General features: G+C 42.5%; 1 protein-coding gene across 4 annotated transcripts in view; it reads right to left on the bottom strand.

Annotated features, from left to right (window-relative positions):
• Positions 1-16,874, bottom strand: part of PHACTR1 (phosphatase and actin regulator 1) — a 517,471-nt gene that overhangs the window by 488,010 nt on the left and 12,587 nt on the right. For all 4 annotated transcript variants that reach the window (XM_018039147.1, XM_018039150.1, XM_018039149.1 and 1 more), the window contains exon 3: positions 3,362-3,508. In XM_018039147.1, coding sequence (XP_017894636.1) covers positions 3,362-3,508 — 147 coding nt within the window. The remainder of the gene's footprint in view (positions 1-3,361; positions 3,509-16,874) is intronic.

Here is a 16,874-nt window from a genome sequence, read left to right as displayed (position 1 = left end):
TGTGTCTGGGTTACTTTCAACAAATACATTGGCTTAATTCTCTCTAACACAGCAAACAAGCATCTATCAAGGTTTGCGTAATATACTAAATGGTAAATAGAAGTTAAAACCTACAAAAGGGGCTCTTTTAGAAAAATAAAGTCATGGTTCAGAAAAATTTCTGTTCTCTACACTCTCAATTTAGGCTGAATCTTGAAATTAGCATCTTCATAAAGTGCTGAAAGACCCACATTTTGGTGCTATTCTTTGACTGACTTGGGACTGTAGGTGAGGTATTATATCTTTCACTCATGCTGTGAAGTTATTTCTGAAATGATGTTATTAAGTACCATCAAGGACAAGGTGTAGTTGAAGAAATGCTTAAGAATTTAATCAGTATTTAAAATGCCCCAGTCTACTTTATCTGGCAAGTGTACACATTAGTTTTAAGGGATTTGATCCCCAAATGATTTCATGATATCCAAATAAAATGAATATGTATATATTTATTTCCTTGAGTAATTACTGAGCCTCTCAAATATTAAATGTGGACTTATATAAAATGAGTAGGTGTAAAGAAGGCGAATCCTAAAGATAAACAGTTTAAACCAATAAAGAATTTCTCTGGAAAGAATAAAGAGTAAGTGACTAGGGGTAGGAGAGGAGCAGGAAGAAAGGGCGGATGAAAGCTTCCTCGCTTAATCGTTTATAAATTGTTGTTAAGAGACAAAATTCTCTCTATGCCCAGATTATGTAATTTATCCAAAGTGTGCAGGCTCTTCTGTTCAGCAGTGCTGATAACGACACTAATAGTTTAATTACAACTTGCTGCTCAAGGAGATAAACAAGGCTGTTTGCTTTTTAAGCCAGGGCTTATAATTACTTTTAAGGGAGGGGGAAAAGAGCATCTGAGAGTAGATCTTATTGTGTCAGGAAAGTAACTCCAAACCAGCTGAAAAACAAAGCCCTAGGAGTAAGCAGCCACCACAAAATAAGAGCAAAACCTCCCGATCTGAGCAGTGGAGCAGTAGGCGGGAGGTGGAGTAAACAGGCGGTGCATGTAGGTGGGCAGGGATAGAAAAGTTTTTGGAGGCCAGTCAGTGAGCACTTTCCCTGGGATTCCATCACCAAGGCACTAAGCACCGTTCCCCCCCACTGCCCCACCCCCGCCGCCCCACCCCCTCCTCAGCTGTCCAGCTCCTTGTCAGGTCTCTGTCACAACAGCCCTCAGCTTCAGCACCACCAAGAGGACAGCTCCCCAACGAAAGAACACAGCTCTCAGCAACCACCCTCCCTCATTGACAAACATCCTTCCCACCACATTTCTTCCTTACTGTTGTCTTTCTTGACACTGTGCTTTTAAGGGGATTTTCTAAAGGACATTTGGAAGGGACTGGGAGCTTGTTTGGCCTGTTTATTTCCAGATGAAAAGGAGACAGTCCTCTCTGAAAAGTCCAGTCTTTTCATTGGCCTCCAGAGCAATTTAACCAGAATAAAAGACTGCAAGTCACTGGCTTGAATCTGGTGGCAGAATGGTACAGCCTAACCCAGCACTAACAGAAACTTGAAACTCTTTTTTCATGCTTTATTTTGTTTTGTTGTAAAAGCACCAGTAGTAAGTGGACAACCTTTATTAAGTGTCTCCTTAGCCCCTTTCCTTCTCTGCTAAGCCAAAGATGTTAAGGGAATATACAGGAGTTTGTTAAAAAAAAAAAAAGGAGTGATCCTTAATATCTCTGGGTTGGAAACAACCTTTATCCTAAAAGGAACTCTTCTCAGTCCTTTCCAAGAACCCTCACAGTCATATTCTGAATCTAGAACACACAAGTGAAGGATTAATAGTTCCAAATGGAGACCACAGGCTACTACTGTATGTCACAAAACCTATCAAATCTTCCTCCAATGAAGTCTTCTTTTCCCCAGTTACAAATCCAGAGGCAAACATTCCAGAAGTGACAAGAAAACAAAGGGTTAAAAAAAAACCCCAAATCACCAAAATAGGAAAAATTACACTCCAAAGAAGTTGGCTACTTCGGCACACTCAGTTACCATCCCACCAGTCAGAAGCTATGGTTCTTTAGCAAACACATCTTGTTTCTCTATGCAGAGCTTTCTCCTTCATTCATACTTCTCAGGAGTGAGGAAAATAGTCATTATTTGAAGTTTCTCTTTGCTCCAGCATGCACATACACATATATACTTTGCTTGATTCAGTTCCATTTTCAAGGGTTTAGTTTCCTAAAGAAAAAGGTATCCTTTTCTTCTTAAACTTATTTTGAAGGAGGATTTTCAGGAAAATGCCCTCACTCTTTTTGCATTGGAGTTGCTAGAATAGTAAGGAATTCTAGAAAGGAAGAGACACAAACTTGGGGGGCGGGAGGCAGGGGGACTTAGCAGTCTTTTAGAAAAGTTAGTGGCGAACAACTTCCTCCTGGTGACAGGGACCCTGTACTAGGATCAGGAGGGGGCAGGGGCGGTCTGCCCCTGAATCTGGAGCAACAGCAGCATCAGTGGAGACAGCGGACACTGGTGCGTCCTTTCAGGCAACCCTGACAGGTCTCAGCGGACACAGTTTGACTCCCTGAGTCCCTCAGTCCTTCCTGTGGCTCCTTTCTTCCTTCTTTCCTCCGTCCTCCCTTCTTTTTCCTTCCCATCCTTCCTGTATCCGCCTTTCCTCTCCCCCTTGCTTCTTTCCCTCCCTCCTCCGCCTCAGTTACCCTTTTCACTTAATCCCATCTGGGCCACCTTGGGTACCAGTACCACTGACAGCTTCCCGTCACCCCACGTGTATCCCACAGACCATCTTATTACTATCATCACGATGGTTGCTTGCCAACTGCTGGGTCCGGTTCCCAGCTGTTAAACCCCACCCCCTCGTCTCTCCTCACTCCAAAGCCGCAGCAGTGGTATCAACTCAGCAGAATCACCAGAGTCTGAATGTCACCAACAAGTTCCACCCGGCGGTAGCAGCCCCACCAGCAAACCACACCAGCGGAGCCTGGCCAGCCCCCTCCGCCCACAGCCGGCGGCTCGGGCAGGCTGACCCGCGCTCCAGGCTACGCCTACGATCTTTGTTATCGGTGACAGCACTCTCTTCTCTTCAAGGAAGGGGAAAGCCCGGCGTGTGATTCCCCAGCGGATGCAGGGATCCACGCGCTACCCTCCCCCACCTCCGCAACACACATACACACACACACACACCTCCTCACCCGGCACACAAAGAGAGCGAGTGCACGCCCGGGACCAGCTGGGTAGGAAGTGGGGCGGGATGGGGGCGGGGGGCGGCGTGGGGTACCAAAGGAGGGGCTGGGGGCTGAGCCAGCCGGGGAGGAGGGAAGGGAGCCGGGTCGGGGAGAGAGCCGGGCACGCGCTCCGTCCTCACCTGCCCCCAGGTTAAAGGAGATCCTGGCCTCGGCGAGGTACGGCGTGTCGCTCTTGGAGCGGACTCTTCTGATGGGCCGCCGGTCTATATCGTCCTCCGAAGATGCCGCCATTAAGGTGGGAGGCAGGAGCAGGGTCGCCCGGCGAGCTGAGAGGGAGAACGAGATGGAGAGAGAGAGGGAGAGAGGCGGAAAAGGGGAGGGGGGGAAGGAAGAGGCTCGCACACAGGGAAGGGGGGAGGGGAGAGGGGGATGGGAGAGGGAGGGAAAGGGAACGGGGAGGGAGGGGGGAAGAGAGGGGAAAAGGAAAAAAGAAAAAAAAAAGGAGAGAGAAAGAAAGAGAGCAAAGGAGAGAAAAGGGTGAAGGGAGAGAAAGAAAACCCGTTAAGGATTTGTGGACTGGAGCAGAGATCATGCTCTCCCTGGCTGGCGCTCGCCCCCACCCACCCCTCTCACCCCCAGCTCCTCTCCCAGCCCCAGGGCCAGCGGGTCGGTGCTGCAGACGGACTGCCACCCCGCCTCCTTCCTGCAGCCCCAGGTTGCAGCTCTTGGCCCAGAGAGGCGGATGCGAAAGGGAGGACTCCAAAGATGCCCAGTCAGCACTGTGTCCTCTCCCGCCAAATGCACTTACCCACGCTTCTCAAGTGCGCACGAGGGTCTCCTTAACCCCCAGGATTGTCTGGTCCAAGGACGCCCAACCAGACAGCCTAGCTTCAGCTTCCCTTGCATGCCATTATTAGTCCTGGGGTGCAAGCCTAGTCCCAGCTGGTCAGGGAAGAGAACAGGATAGGCGAGAGTACCCCCTGCGTACCCTCTTTCCCAACTCTGGAGCTCAGATAGAGATGGAACCAGATGTGGAAGCATGTACAACTTTAGGGGCAGGTTGCCTGTAAAGTTTCTAGATTTGCTATTTTGAATGTAGACTAGTATGTGCTTAGGCGCTCAGCTTTGTCCAACCCTTTGCGACCCCATGGACTGCAGCCTGCCAGCCTCCTCTGTCAATGGGATTCTCTAGGCAAGAATACTGGCGTGGGTTGCCATGCCCTCCTCCAGGTGATCTTCCCAACCCAGGGATCCAACCCAGGTCACCCACATTGCAGTTGAATTCCTTACCATCTGAGCCACCAGGGAAGACTAGGTATATTCACCAAGAATTGAGTGGCTTTTCTTTTTTTTTTTTTTTTGATGTGAACCATTTTTTAAGTCTTTATTGAATTTGTTATAATATTGTTTCTGTTTTATGTTTTGGCTTTTTGACCGCCAGGAATTTGGGATCTTAGCTCTCTCACCAGAGATCAAATCTGCACCCCGTACCTTGGTAGGCAAAGTCTTAACCACCGGCTTGCCAGTGAAGTCCCCCAGTGGCTTTCTTAGCACTACTGATTTTTAGGATATGTTTATCTCTATGGAAGTACCCATTCATTTTCACCTTCAAGATTTGATTTGGTGATTTACAGCATGCACAGTGGTCTTTGGATTGGACCTGTAGTCTCTGTAACTCTGTATCATTGTTTCTGAAGGACAGGCTGAAGATCAAGGGCACCTCACATTTCTTTGAATGTCTGCACTGCAACCTTCCCATGTTATATAGTAGGAACAGCTAGAAAGGTTTCTGGAGTGTGAGTCAGAATGGTTTTGATGCTCCTACTGACCCTATTGATGGGCTCAACTCTTTGATGTTTGTCTTCTGGCAGCTTCAGTCACTTGGTCTTTTGTGGCCGGATGTTGCCACATTTCTTTCTAACAGGAGCCCACCTGGAGTACACAGATAAATGCTACCTTCATCCCCTTCCTGCTACAAAGGAAATCTCAGTGTCAAGTCATGCCCTTCAGTCTCAGAGGATGAAGTGCCGCTTCAGCTCTGCAAAACGTCCCTCTCCACTTCAGCTGTCAGTTCTAACTCTCGTCCTGTACCCTTGCGCCCACCCTAGACTCTTCAGCCCCTTCACATTGGTCTCTCACTTCGCACGTAGGTAGTAACTCTTCATCTGCCTTCTCCTTGGCGCTTCTTCAGTCCCCACTGCACGATTTCTCTCCCAGTCTGTTTAACCTTCCCATGGAACTCTTGGCCCCAGAGGCTCCATTGTTTCACTCCTAATCCCCTCCTTGTATCCCTACCTCTACTTTTTATTCCCACCACTCAGTCACAGTTACTTTAAAGGTCACAGTAGCCTTACAACAATTAGGTCCATTTCTTTCTTGAGTAATGTATCCTTGAAATAATCCTTTCCTTTGGCCTCCCTGTACTAGGCTACCTTCCTAATCACTGAATTTCTCATAGTTAGCCAATTCCCAGCATTTAATTTTAAAGTACTTATCCTTGCTTTCAGGGCCCTTTACAACCTGATTCCCATCTGTCTTTCCTAACTCATCTCCCATTGTTTCCCTCCAGTCTGTTCAGAGTTGTCCCCACAAGTCTGACTCATTTCTTCATCTGGACCTTTCCTTGTGTTGTACACCACAAATTCCTTCCCAATAAGCTTTTCATGTTCTCCCTCAGGAATGTGAGATGACTGGCCCACTAGTCTTTGGCATGAATCCGGTACAGAGTAAATGCTCAATAGATATTTTTTAATAAAAGAAGAGAGGAGAGAGGGAAAGGGAGGGAGGGAGGAAGGAGAGGAGAGGGAAGCAAAGAGTAAAGGAGACTTATACAACTAATGGGTCAATGAGTAGCTGAAATGGGGACAAAACCCATTTCTACCTGGTTTCAAATCCTGTTCTTTAACCAGTATATTGATTTGCTAAGTGCATATATATATATAGGTTGACTATCCACATTTTAAATTCATTTTTCTATGATATTTGTCTCCTTATTATGTCCCATTTGTCTCTGTTAAACATAGACTAAAAGTGGATGCCTCCCATCCCAGGAGGCACAACAGGGGTGTTTGGCTCTTGAAATAAACAATGAAGGTTGATGCTTTTAGATGACTAATCAGGCTGCAAGCCAATATTATGATCATAACATGTAGGTTCAAGCTCTTGCGGAAGTGCAAAAGGAAATACACTATGTAAACGATACAGTGTATAAACTATGCATGCATGTATATTTGCTTCAGTCATGCCCTACTCTTTGCAACCCCGTGGACTGTAGCCCGCAAGGCTCCTCAGCCCATGGCATTCTCCAGGCAGGAATACTGGAGTGGGCTGCCATTCCCTCCTCCAGGGGATCTTCCCGACCCAGACCTCTCTTTGAATGAATGCAGTGCTATTTTTATTATTATTATTATTATTCTGCCTGCGCCACATGGCATGGGAGGGGCCTTAGTTCCTTAACCAGGGATGGAACCTGTGCCCCCTGCAGCAGAAGCCCCGAATCTTAACCACTGGACCACCAGGGAAATCCCTACTGCAGTGCTGTTTGATTACTCATAAAGCTTGGGATCCCCCACCCTCTCGACTTTTCATTCATCAGCGTTGCCTTTATCAAAAAACAATAAAGTCATCTTTAGCTTTTCTAGTCTTAGCTTTCTCTGTTTCTTTGATATTACTTAATAATGGTTCTTGACATCGAGAAATACATCTTTGAATTTCTGCTTCTTAGTCATTCGATGTTTCAGAGGATTAGGAATGTAATATTGGTACTATCTTAAGTTTACTGTTCTTCAAAAGAGCTTAAATGTGCTTTTATATTATCTCTATCATGTGGGCCAATATTACTGAAATAATTCTAGATAGATATACTTTTTACAAAAGGGACATTAAAATACTACCTCCATCCGCATGCGCGTGTTCTTGAGTTATTTTATGACATTTTCATTTCTGACTACTACCTTCCATTGTTTGGCTTCCAAAATTTGCAGTCTTCTTTGTCTCGTCTATGTTTTCCCATTATCTCTTTTCCCTTTGCCACTTTTATGTCCTCCCATCTTTTGAGGGAGGACATCCTTTTAAGAATTCCCTTACAAAGTCAGTCCCAGCTCACGCATCTCTCTCTTATCCTGTATGAAGGATTCACTCCTCTATGAGAGCTCATTCCAGTGTTTCCACAGTTTTCATTCTCTGTGAATCCCTTCACAAACATGACTCTTGTCATAAAATATCTGACTGACTAACGTCAGGGGAAGAGCCCTGGGGTGTGCATTAGGGGTGGTGGGTGTTGCTCCCAGTCCGACCACTTCTGCAATGAGTACCACTGGGCATTTCACTGTCACCTCAGCTATAGAAATGCAAGGGTCGTCCGGCACAAAAACAGAGACACGTAGGTCAATGGAACAGAATAGAGCGCCCAGAAATGGACCCACACTTACACAGTCAATTAATCTATGACAAAAGGGGCAAGAATATACAACGAGGGAAAGCCAGCCTTTTTAAGCAGTGCAGCTGGGAAAACTTGAGAGCTACCTGCAAAAGAATCAAACTGGTCTACTTTCTCATACTATCTACAATAATAAACTCAAGATGGATTAAAGGCTTAAATCTAAGACCGGAAACCATAAAACTCCCAGAATAAAACATAGGAGGTGTGGCCTTTGACATCAGTCTCATTTTTTTGGATATGTCTCTTCAGGCAAGGGAATGAAAGCAGAAATAAACAAATGGGATGGCCCCAAACCAAAAAGCTTTTGCACAGTGAAGGAAACTATCAACAAAATGAAAAGGCAGGCTACTGAATGGGAAAAGACATTTGCAAATGGTATGTCTGACAATGGTCCCAAATATACAAAAAGCTTATACATCTCAATATAAATAATCAACTCAGTTAAAAATAAGCACAAGATGTAAACAACAGACATTTTTCCAAAGTCATACAAATGGCCAATAGGCCCATGGAAAGATGCTTAGTATTACCAATCATTATGGCAATGCAAGTCCAAATCACAGTGGGGTATCACTTCATACCTGACAGAGTGGTTTTTACCGGGGAGACAACAAACAGCAAGTTTTAAGAGAGGATATGGAAAACAGAGTGAAGTTTCCTCAGAATCCCATAAGTAGAGCCACCACACAGCACAGCAATTCCACTGCCGGGCATTGGTCTGAAGAAGACAAAAGCGTGCCTTCGAGGGGACACGTCCAACCCTACGTTCACTGCAGTGTTCACAGCGTCAAGAATGCGGGGACAATCTGGGTGCTCATCAGTGGATGAATGGAGAGAGAAAATGTGCTACATATATTTAGTGGAATACCACCCAGTCACGAAAAAGAACAAGCTCTTCCCATCTGTGACAACGTGGATGGACCCTGGCAGGAATGAAGAAAGACAGATACCAGGTGATCTCACTTACGTGTGGAATCTAAAAGGCAGAGCAAATGGACGAACTTAAGGAAATGGAAGTGGAGAACAGAGAGGTGTGGCTTGTGGAAAGGGATGCGGGATGAGAGAGGTGGGCGAGGAGATTAAGAGGCACAAACCTCCAGCCACAAAACAAATGAGTCAGAGTAAGAGATGTACCTTGTGGGGAATATAGTCAGTAACTGCGTAATACCTTTGTATGGCGACATACTGTGAATAGACTTATCAGCGTAACCATTTTGAAATGTATAGAAATGTGGAATCACTATGCTATACACCAGGAACTAACAGTGTTGTGAGAGTGAAGTCACTCAGTCATGCCCGACTCTTTGCGACCCCTTGGACTGTAGCCTACCAGGCTTTTCCGTCCAGGGGATTTTCCAGGCAAGAGTACTGGAGTGGGTTGCCATTTCCTTCTCCAACAGTCTTGTAGGTTAATTATATTTCACAAATAAACAAGTGAACTCATGGAAAAAGAGATCAGATTTGCGGTTACCAGCGGTGGGAGTGGGAGAGAGAATTGAATGGAGGTAGTCAGAAGGTATGCATTTCAAGTCATAAGATAAAAAGTACTAGGGACATAATATACAACATGAGAGATGTAATTAACATTGCTATAGCTCATATATGAAAGTAAGAAGTAAAATCTAAGAGTTCCCATCACAAGGAAAAAATTTCTTTTTAACATATATACTTTTGCACTCCTCTCTGGATAGAGCAATTGATCCATCTGTCAATAAACAGATAGGTTAGGGACGGTCCAGACAGGACAGCAAATGATAATCAAACGAGGTCAACAGGTGAATCTGCATAAAAGGTACCTAAACGTTCTTTGTACTATTTCATTTTTATAAATTTTCCACAAGTTTTACATTATTTCCAATAAAAGTTTAAAAGTACTAGCAAAAGTATGTTTCCTTCTTTCTATTTGCAAAAGTTTCCAAGGATTAGAGATGACGTCCCATCTTTACTTTAATCTTTCTGAAAAGTTATCATGTCAGCCATTCCCAGAGGCTGCAGATAAATACAGTAATGATCTTAAGGGTACTCAGTTCTACATTTATGCTGGAGGTGTTTGAATTTTTCTTAAAAAATTTATTCTAGAATAGTATTGTCAAACAGATTAAAGAATCGGGCTGCATAGATTAAGTATACATGTTATACTATTTTGTGTATCTAACACAAGTTAGATATATAAGAACCTTTACACCCTTGCAATTAAACCAAGTTAAAATCAGTGTGATGGCACTAAGTAGAGTGATGGTACTGAAAATCGTTCATGTAGAAAATGCAAAATGCCAATAATGAAGATGAATGTTATTAACTGCAATATCAAGCCAAGATTGAAGCAGTAACTTGCATAGGCTTTAAATAGGCTCAACACAAATGTACCAAAAAGGCTTTTGTGCTTTTTATTGAAACTAAATTCAGTATGTAGCTGCTGAGATATTTTTTCTTTTCTATACATATGTATGCTTTGCTAGATAACCAAGAATCTGAGGAGCTGTTATTGGCACATCTTAGAGCTCTCCACTTAAACTTGTAGTTAAAGGCGCTGTCCATTCTGCACAGTTCTGCTATTTATTCCTATTTCTATGTGGCTAATTTTGTGAGGCCCACAAAGGAGAGGGTACGGGTGCCTAGTTTTTCCCACTGCTTCCCAGCATTCTATCTCCTTGGTATTCAGTGTCGTGCAACTTCAAGCAGGGGTACGCCATTCACATCACAGCCCATATAAGTAGAATTATGGAATTGTGAAGGGCACAGCTTGTGCAGCCATACCCCAAAGGTGGTGGCTTCCCAAAGAGATGGTTCCATGTCCAGGCATTCTGACCAGCCCTGTTCCCTGTAGCCACATGGGTCTCACATTGACTTTGCTCTGACTCTTCCTTTAGGAGTTCAGTACCTAGGTCTGATGTCTGGATGAAGATGAATACAATACTATTTAATACTATTGAATAGCTACCATAACATTGCATACTGGTTTCTCCCCCAGAAGGACTAATATTTTGGTTTATATAAAATTGTGCCTTGTTTTAAAACTACTTAAAAGATATAAGATATACTAAATAAAAACTGTTTGCATATAGGAACCATGTTCTCTGTGTTTTGGAGAAGTTTTCTGCTTCCCTGAATACTTGTATGTTGTGATAGCCAGCCTCCAGATGGCTCCTAGGGATCCCCAACGCTTGGCATTCACATCCATGCCCTCCCACACTCAATCAGTGCTGGTCTCTGTGACCATTAGAATATGGTAGAAGCGATGGTGTATCAGGAAATGCGTTGCAGCTTCGGTCCTGCTTTCTTTTGGAGTCTTGGGAGAAGCCAGGTGCAGTGTCACAGGAACACCCAAAAAGCCAGTGAAGAGGCTCCTGTGGCAAGAAACTGAGACCTCCTGCCAAGTGCCATCTGCATGAGCCATCTTCAAAGCCCCAGAGAAGCCTTGGAACTGATGATGACTGCAGCTCTGACCAGCATCCTGACTCTGAGCCACCTCAGACTCCGAGCCACAGCAACCCAACTAAGACATTCCTGAGTTTCTGACCTATAGAAACTATGAGATAATAAATGTTTGCTGTCTGAAGTCACTACATTTTGGGGTAACTTGATATGCAGCACTAGATAAGTAATACATATGGGTTCTCAGTGGACTGAGAGCATCGTTCATGAATGCTTCGATACCATCTGTGACTACCAGAAAACCCAAACCTTAACCAGTTTGATGGATTAATTGGCAAATTGTAAGAAGATTCAAACAAAAATTAGGAAAACAGTATCAAATGACAGTACAAATTTTCCCACTGGGAAGCCTTTCTTTTCCTCCTCTTCAATCATCGCCTGTCTAAACTCTGCCCATCTTTTATGGCTCAAATGTTTTTATTTCCATCCCAAACCTAGCATCAGTGTGAGAATGTGGCATTTTCCACTCTCTCTCTACCTGTGGCACTTTGTAATTTGTACGACTGTGTAAATAATGTGGAGGCTATTTTCCTTCCAGACAGTATGAAATAGAAGTTAACTAGCTACACAGGCTTTGAGGTTTATACCCCAATTCCATACTTAATAGTTGAATGATTTCATGTAAGTCACTTGTCCCCTCTACATCTGTTAAGATGGCCCTTACATAGTACCTACATCTTAGGGTTGCCATGAGGATTTAAACATGTAATCTATGTAAAGTCTTTAGCAAAAGAAATTCCCAATAAACATTCATTATATTAAAACTATTATTCCTAGCCAGCTCCAAGTAAAGCTTGTCACTGTGAAATTAAACCTTGGCATAACTCCCAAGCTTAATGCTTATTAGATCGTGGAAAAAAGTTAGTGAGCTCTCCAAGCTTTAGTTTCCTTATATGTAAACTAGAAGTAAAATAAACTCTCTCACTGGGCCTTGGGAGGATAAAACATTATATAACAAATGTAAAACACCGAACACAGAGCCTGAAAAATGGTAGGCGGGCAACAAATGTTCATTGCTTCCTTTCCTCTCAGTTTCTTAAAGTAGATGCTGTGCAGGGTGGCTGGGGGCTGGCTGCTAAAACATGCTAGATGCAAAAAGGAAAATGTGTTTCAGGCCTGGTATGTTGGATTGAGTCGGACATAAACCTAAACAGCTTTCTGTTGTTGAACATGCCTGGTTAAGACATACAAGTCACTTTCCCCATCTTATTTAATAGCACAGGCAATGTTAAACCTTACTTACTTTACTTTCATTCATTTATATTTCCTACATGGTCAGTTTTCAGGAGTTGCTGTAATTAATGACATCATTTGAGATCTAAAGATTCTAATATTTCTAATTCATGTTCAATGAATGTAAGGGTGACATACACTTGGACATACCTTTGTGTGGCAAACTACTGGCCTTGGTCACTTGCAAAGTGATCTTAGGGGCAAAGACAATGGGTCTGAGTTCCATTGGAGCCCCACGCACAGTAACAGGATGCAGATGTGCAGGCGTCAGACTAGACAGTGGGAGACCAGTTTCCAGCCCTAGATGCTACCATCTTGCTGTCTGTTTTAGATAAACTACTTTTTTCCAGAAGGGCAGGCTGTTGCAGGGGACAGGGAATCAGTGTTCAGTCAGTTTGAATCCTCACTCTGCCTCTTCAGAGTTAATAATTCCACTGAGCTTTAGTTTCTAATAAATTGGGGGCAGTCCTATCTAACTCATAGTTTTGTGATTTTGAATGAAAGAACACATGTAGCTTCTAGTACACGGTAGGTATTTAATGAACAAATGCTTGCTTTTCTTTTATTCTCTGACCCTCAGTTTCATCATCTGTAAAATGGGCCAGTTGAATTAAGTTATTGCTGGTTCTAATGTTCTGTTACTATAGGAACTACACTATTAAATGGCACTTGCCATTCGAATGCAATGAAGTGCTTTATCTGGCTATAGTAAGAACAAAAGCATATTGTGGTGGTGTGGAGAAGGGAAAACACAAAAATTCCTACATGTATGTCTCTAAGAAGAAGGCCTGCCCAGTACAGATTCGGTAATTATTTAATTTGCATTCTGTTGTGTCTACAGATGGGCCGACGATAGCAATCAAATCATAGGGTATTAGTCAGAGACTCTGTATAGTAAATAGCAGCAGAACAGATCCAGTAACATCAAGCCAGCTGGCAAAGTCACTCTTTAGGCAAAAACAATGTGTGGTTGGTTGACCTTTTCCTCTTTTTTTCCCCCCAAATAATGTCCTGATGATTTCCTAAGTTAGTTAGAATCAACTACCCCAAGACATAAATTATTTACTTCTTTTAAATTAAGATAGAGAAAATGAAAGGTAATTAATTCAAGGAGCTTGATTTCGGTTGAAAAAATATGTGTGTGCACAAGTGTGTGTGCCCGTGTATATAAAAAGAGTGTAAGAACATTCAATCTTATACAGGTTATAAAGAAGCCTTATTTTTATTAATAGATGATGGGCTAATTGAGTTTTTTGTATGTGTTTTGATGTTCACCTAACTTTTCTGTAATTATTATATGCTACGGGCTACAGTCCACAGGGTGGCAAAGAGTCAGACATGATTGAAGCGACTTAGCATGCACGCACCTTGGTAGTGAGAGGGAAAATGAGTTCTAAATATAAGAAGAAGCTCCCATGGGACGTTAGGCAGGCTCCCCAGGTGCCAGTACTGGTAAAGAACCCGTCTGCCAATGCGGGAGACCTAAGAGGTGTAGTTTCGATCCCTGGGTGGGGAAGATCCCATGGAAAAGTGAATGGCACCCCACTTTAATATGCTTGCCTGGGAAATCCCACGGACAGAGGAGCCTGGAGGGCTACAATCCATGGGGTCGACTGAAGTGACTTACCATATGGGGACTTAGGCAGATTCCCTGCCTCTCCTCCACCCACTCCTGCAATTCAACCTAAAGGTCAGAGAACCTCACCATCCCCTTGTGACAATTTCCCAAGTAAATAAGGCAAAAATTCACGTTAAGAAACTGAACCTAAGGGTCTAGGTGCACAGAATGACTCTGTTGCCACATTTGCATCTTGTAACACTGATGCCTTCTAGCATTTGAAATCCATGAACATCTTTGCATCCTTGTACCACTGCTCCTGGAAGTCTTCCCTCCTGCTGCCATGGACACCAGTATCCTACAGTATGGAGTAGGAAGAGTCACAGGCTCAGGATGATAATTCTAGCTCCATTCCTAATAGCTGTGTGGGTTTGGGAAGTGACTTGATGATTGGAAACGTGGGTTACTTCACCAGTGACATGGGGATAATAACAAGTATGTCACAAATTTCCTATTCCAGGGGTAACTGAGACCATAAATACCAAGCCCCTGGCACTGAAAATGTGGGTCTTCTTTTCGCTGTCATTTCCTCTTGTAACTTCTGGGTACACATGTGTCTAGATTACTGAGAAAGCATAGGATATGGGGCAAATGTAAAAAATCAGCCGTCCGGGATGATGTGTGAAGTGGGATCTTGCTTTCCAAAGACAAGGATTAAACTGGACTAAGCTAAGTAATATTTTCTCCACTTGTGACCTATCAAATTTAGTCACCAAATAATGCATAATCAACTACATGGAATAGAAGATCTTACTGTGTAGGTTCGAAAGAAAAGTAAGGTCTGTTTTTAATTAACTGTAGCTGAATCTCTTTTTTTTTCTTCCTTTGCAACATTCTGTGACAGTATATATCTCTCTAAAATGATTGAGCTGCATTGAGACATTTTTTTTTAACAAACTTGTTTTCTTTAGATGCTCTCGTTAACTGTTAACTCGGAATTTTCTTCTTATAAAAACACAAGCCTGAATTTGAATAATATTGCTAACTTCAGACATTTGGTTCATGTAAATATTTCAGATGGACTATTAATTTTAAGTACGAGGGAGAAAATATTGTATTTACAGGGAAAACTTCTAATTTAGAAAATAAATGTTTCCTTTAAATAACCTCCCAATCCTTCAAATAATATGAAAGGAAAATTAAAGGCCCAAATGAACTACGCTTTCCAAGGCAATTGTAAAACATGTTAGTGAAATTATTTTAGGAATTACCTAGGTACATAAAATGTTTTAGATGGTTTTCCAAACTTTATAGAACCACCTGGGAATCCCTCCCTCTCCATCTTTACACTCTTCCCTTTTCTTCTTTCTTAGTGAACAGCTTCATTATCCATCCAATGAGGATGACAGTTAATCTGCCTTTGCAGGCTTAGGAATTCCAAACCTGATGTTGAATCCCTTAGGATATCTAATGCAGAGGAGATCTGTTGTCAGATCTGTTTTTATCTTTTCTTTCTTGGACAGTAACTTAGAATCACATCTTTCTCCCCACATGTGCGCACATGCACACACACACAGCCCTCTCATTTGGATACCCTCATCTGTGCTAACAAAACTCCCAGTGTGCAGATTCTCCTAGCATTTATCTTTCGGGACTGAAATCATTGCTTTATCTGCCTCTGTATTAGACAGCTAACTACATGAGGCCAGGGGATGTGTCTGTTGAGTTTGAATCCCCAGCCTATAGTTAGTGTTCCAAAAACAGTGAGTTTTGGATAAATATAATCGAATTTTTATTGCATTTCATTCATTTACCTCTCTAGGCTCCATTTTCCTTATTTATGAAAGTAAAGAATTAGAGTAGTCAAATTCTACACCCCATACTGTTTGTATTAAAAGCATCTGAGAGCTGCCAAAATAAAACAAAACCACCCCTTAAAATAGGAAAACTCTTATTATCTCACTTGACTCTCAAAGATTCTGATCCGTATACCTGGGCAAGGGCTGTAGAATTTGCTTCTGATATGTAACAAGGTTTGGAATCTGGAAGCTCTTTGAGCTCTAGAAATCATTCAAATGTCCTGTGCTTCCTAAGGAAGAGATGCTAAATTTCTGAATCTGTTGCCTAAGGTCTCTTTCTTTGAACTCTACTTAGTTTTCCAATCTCAGGTATCGCCTTCACCTTGCGTCTTCAGATCCAGTCGCACTGAATTGCTTACGGAAAGACCTATCCCAGCTGGCTTTTTGTGCAAGGAATGCACCGCTATTGTGCTGACTGAAGCATGAAGTTTAGGTACAAACTCTTCCAAAAACATTTTTCTGATACTTTCTCTTCCCTTTTAGACCCTTTATTTTGCTTCTATAAAGGTATTTTTTATTGTACTATATCGTCTTTGAACTTCTTGAAGACACAGAACGATTATTCAGCTAGTGCTCTTTCCTTACTGTGGCAAAGTGTTCACTGAGAATCTGTTATCGAAATTTACATCATTTTATACTCATACTAATAATATTGCAAGCATTGTTAATATCTTGCAAATGGGGAAACAAAGGCTTACAGAGGTTCAGTCACTTGAATAAACAGCCACATGGCTGTTTACTAGTTGGAATTGAATTAGCTTCCAGGATTTTCTGATGTCACTTTCTTCACATTACCATGTTTTCTTAAAGGAACAAAAGAACAAAGATAAATGATTTGAAGTAGATTCTCTCAAATCTATTTCCTTATTCCTAAGTAAATGCGGACTCATTTTTTAAATTGAGGTGACATTGGTTCATAACATAAGTTTTGTGGCTGCAATATTATATTTCCACTTCTTTATACACGCTAGTGTGCTCACCACAAGTTTGGTTTTCATTTATCACCATACAGTGAACACCCTTTATGCATTTCAGCCTCCCTAAAACTGATTCATTCAGATCACCTCTTGGAAGCCACATTTGGATAAACTAGAGTTTCCTGTAAACTCAGAGGAAATCAGTACAGTTTAGCCAATGTTGTTGTTGTTGTTTTAAATTTATTTATT

The sequence above is a fragment of the Capra hircus genome, chromosome 23 (assembly GCF_001704415.2).
Source record: "Capra hircus breed San Clemente chromosome 23, ASM170441v1, whole genome shotgun sequence".
NCBI lineage: Eukaryota > Metazoa > Chordata > Mammalia > Artiodactyla > Bovidae > Capra > Capra hircus.
Note: the sequence above shows the minus strand (reverse complement) of the source record. Positions and strands in the feature narration are given on the sequence as shown.